A 2,625-nucleotide genomic window follows, 5' to 3' on the forward strand; every position below is an offset into this window, starting at 1 on the left:
TTTAGTCCCTCTCACCAGGAGGGTGAGCGAGAGCTGAGGTAGGACTCAAGAATGCAGACCAAGGTGCTAGTAAAAAAAAAAAAGGTGGTTTAATGGGAAAAAACACAAACAAGGTAACAGAGTCAACCTATAGTACAATAACCAGGGTAGGGCAGGGATGGCTGAGGAGACTAGGACGAGCAGATGAGTAGGAGGATTGCAGGAAACAGGAGAGTAGAGGACCAGGACAAGGCAGGTGAGTAGACAGGTGAGATGACAGGAGAGATGACAGGAGAGATGACAGGAACGAGAAGAACAGGGCTAGTGTAGCGCTAGCTGAAGCACTAGCCGTCCGGTACCCACGGCTGGGGAAAACCACGCCTCAGCTACTCATGGCTAGGAAAGTTCGCCAACAACGTGTGGCCCCATAAAACACAAAACAAGGAAAACAAAAACCTCGCCCTTCACTCAACCTGTCAATACTTCCTCAACATTTCCGTGTCTAACATCCTTTAATGCTCCGGGGACTACGGAGCGTCTGCCAGAGGTTTAAATAAGGAGGAAGGTTTTACAGAAATACACCCCAGCTGTGCACGACAACCCACAAGTCACTAATTACAGAAAGTGACACAGCTGGGGCGTCGATCCCGCAAAAAGAGCGAGCAGGAGGGAGAAAGGCAGAAGAGAAGACCTGACATTCTGCTGTTCTTTGCTACTAGCTAAAAGAAAAGAAAGGCCATAGCTTGTCATGTTATAGCCTTGTTGTACATGTACTTTTAAATTAAATGTAAAATGTTATGCCCTCAATTGAGTGTCAGTTTGTCCCTATGTCTGTAAGTATTCCCTATCTTCCATATGTGTTGAACTGCACTGTATGCCGGCCTATAATTACTGACACAATACATATCAGGAGTCATTTCCAGGAGCCTTCCTATAACAGGGGGCATGTACAGTATGGCCTTTAGCCAGTAGTAGCATGTTACTCTTACAGTAGAGCTTAACCATTTCTATGCCATTAATGACAACATAGGCAGTATTAATAGCAAGACAAAACTTTACCTTGTGTTCATCATATTTCTTCTGCAGAAGTTTGTCTCTGATTGAAACACACTGCTTAAGAAGACGCAGGTCTGAATTAGGAAAAATCTGTGGAAAAGAGAATGATTTGTACTTTTAATCATATTTCTGTATATACCTGGTATCTTCCTGTCTTTTTAATCATTGTCACATCTCCTAGATTCAAACTGTGCTCTGGACAGTTTTTCTTCAGAGTGTTCAGGTTGTCTACCTGTAACCAGGGAAAAATATCCACCAGGCTGTCCTTTGCCACAGTGTCCACAATGCCCTGGCTATACTGCAGCATGGCTTCAAACTCTGGGTCTCCTCGGTGGTAGGAGGAGTTGAAGCAGAGCGAAGAGACGACGTTGGTGACAGCCCGAGTCAACTCTGGAGACAGATCTAGGGCCAGTCCAGCTGCTGCTGCCTCGGACAGGATCGAGCACAGTGTCTGGGCCTCTGCAGAGACTAAGCAGGACACATCGAGCACCATCATCACTTCCTGCCATGTTTAGAATGTGTTCTCTCTAAATATCCTACCAAAATATTCAGTTATTCTTACTGTGTGTATGTCAAGCCTAATACATCTTATTTCTTTGTGCCATAGATCAACATCGTTGTCCAAAATTGATTAGAAACACACCTACAAGCCACACTGTTGCACTGGGTGACATTTTCCTTCACTGCTATGAACACACACACTAATTCTTTATTTAATTTTATTTTTTTACTTCACTTTGTCATGCTGCACCAAAGATGGGGTTATGTGAAGGTTGCACATATTCTCTGTTTATATTGCATAGACCAAACTGATTATCAGTGAGAAAATAATTGGCAGATTAATTGATAATGACAATAAGTAGCTGTGGCAGCCTCGACCTGAATCATCTGTTTAATTGTGGGATTCAATTTCCCAGTTATACTCCCCATATGCATTTAAACATTCCAGTTTGATATTTCTGGAGGAATCTCACTGTTTCTGCTTCAAAGCTACATTTTCATGTGGGGTTCTTCATACTTTCATAGTCCATTCACCTCTACTGTACTGGATTGGGGACATAAATCTCAAACAAAGACATTTCAAAACCTGGACAAATAAATGTAAACATCTGGATGGAGAGCTATTACAGGAGGGAGAACATCAATTTTTGCACTCTGGGCAAATCGACTCTTTAACTGATTACTTGTGCATCTGTTTCAGACAGAACTTCTAGTATCTATCTGTAATGCTGTAAAGCAGTCTACCTAAACAGTGTCTACAGTTTATGTTAAGTGAGAGGAATCATCTTAGAGGAGTCTAGACAGGAGTGTACTTACTGATGTTTTCGATGGCGGCACAGCCCTCTCCAAACATGTGAAGAGCTCCATGGACCATCTTCCTATGGTACCTCCAGGTAGCACTATAGTCTGCAAATGCAATGCCTTTCCCATCTCTGGTCAAAATGTCTGTGGTCACCTTCATCACAAAGGACAAGGATGAGAGAGGAATAAACATGAATCATGACTGATGCTGCTGCTGAGAGGAGGAAAAAGAAACACTGAGGAAGAGAGTTACCCACAGTTCTTGGCCTTCCAGCAAATATCTTTCCT

At 43.0% G+C, this 2,625-nt stretch overlaps 1 protein-coding gene across 1 annotated transcript; it reads right to left on the reverse strand.

Moving 5' to 3' along the window:
* Positions 1-64: 64 nt before the first annotated feature.
* Positions 65-2,621, reverse strand: LOC109953900 (steroid 17-alpha-hydroxylase/17,20 lyase; the record flags this gene model as incomplete). The annotated part of the gene is made up of 4 exons (XM_020589341.1): positions 65-1,125; positions 1,268-1,503; positions 2,353-2,491; positions 2,595-2,621. Coding segments are annotated over 4 exons (642 nt in total), but the record flags the coding sequence as incomplete, so codon positions are not given.
* Between the last annotated feature and the right edge of the window lie 4 nt (positions 2,622-2,625).

The sequence above is a fragment of the Monopterus albus genome, unplaced genomic scaffold (assembly GCF_001952655.1).
Source record: "Monopterus albus unplaced genomic scaffold, M_albus_1.0 scaffold1930.1, whole genome shotgun sequence".
NCBI lineage: Eukaryota > Metazoa > Chordata > Actinopteri > Synbranchiformes > Synbranchidae > Monopterus > Monopterus albus.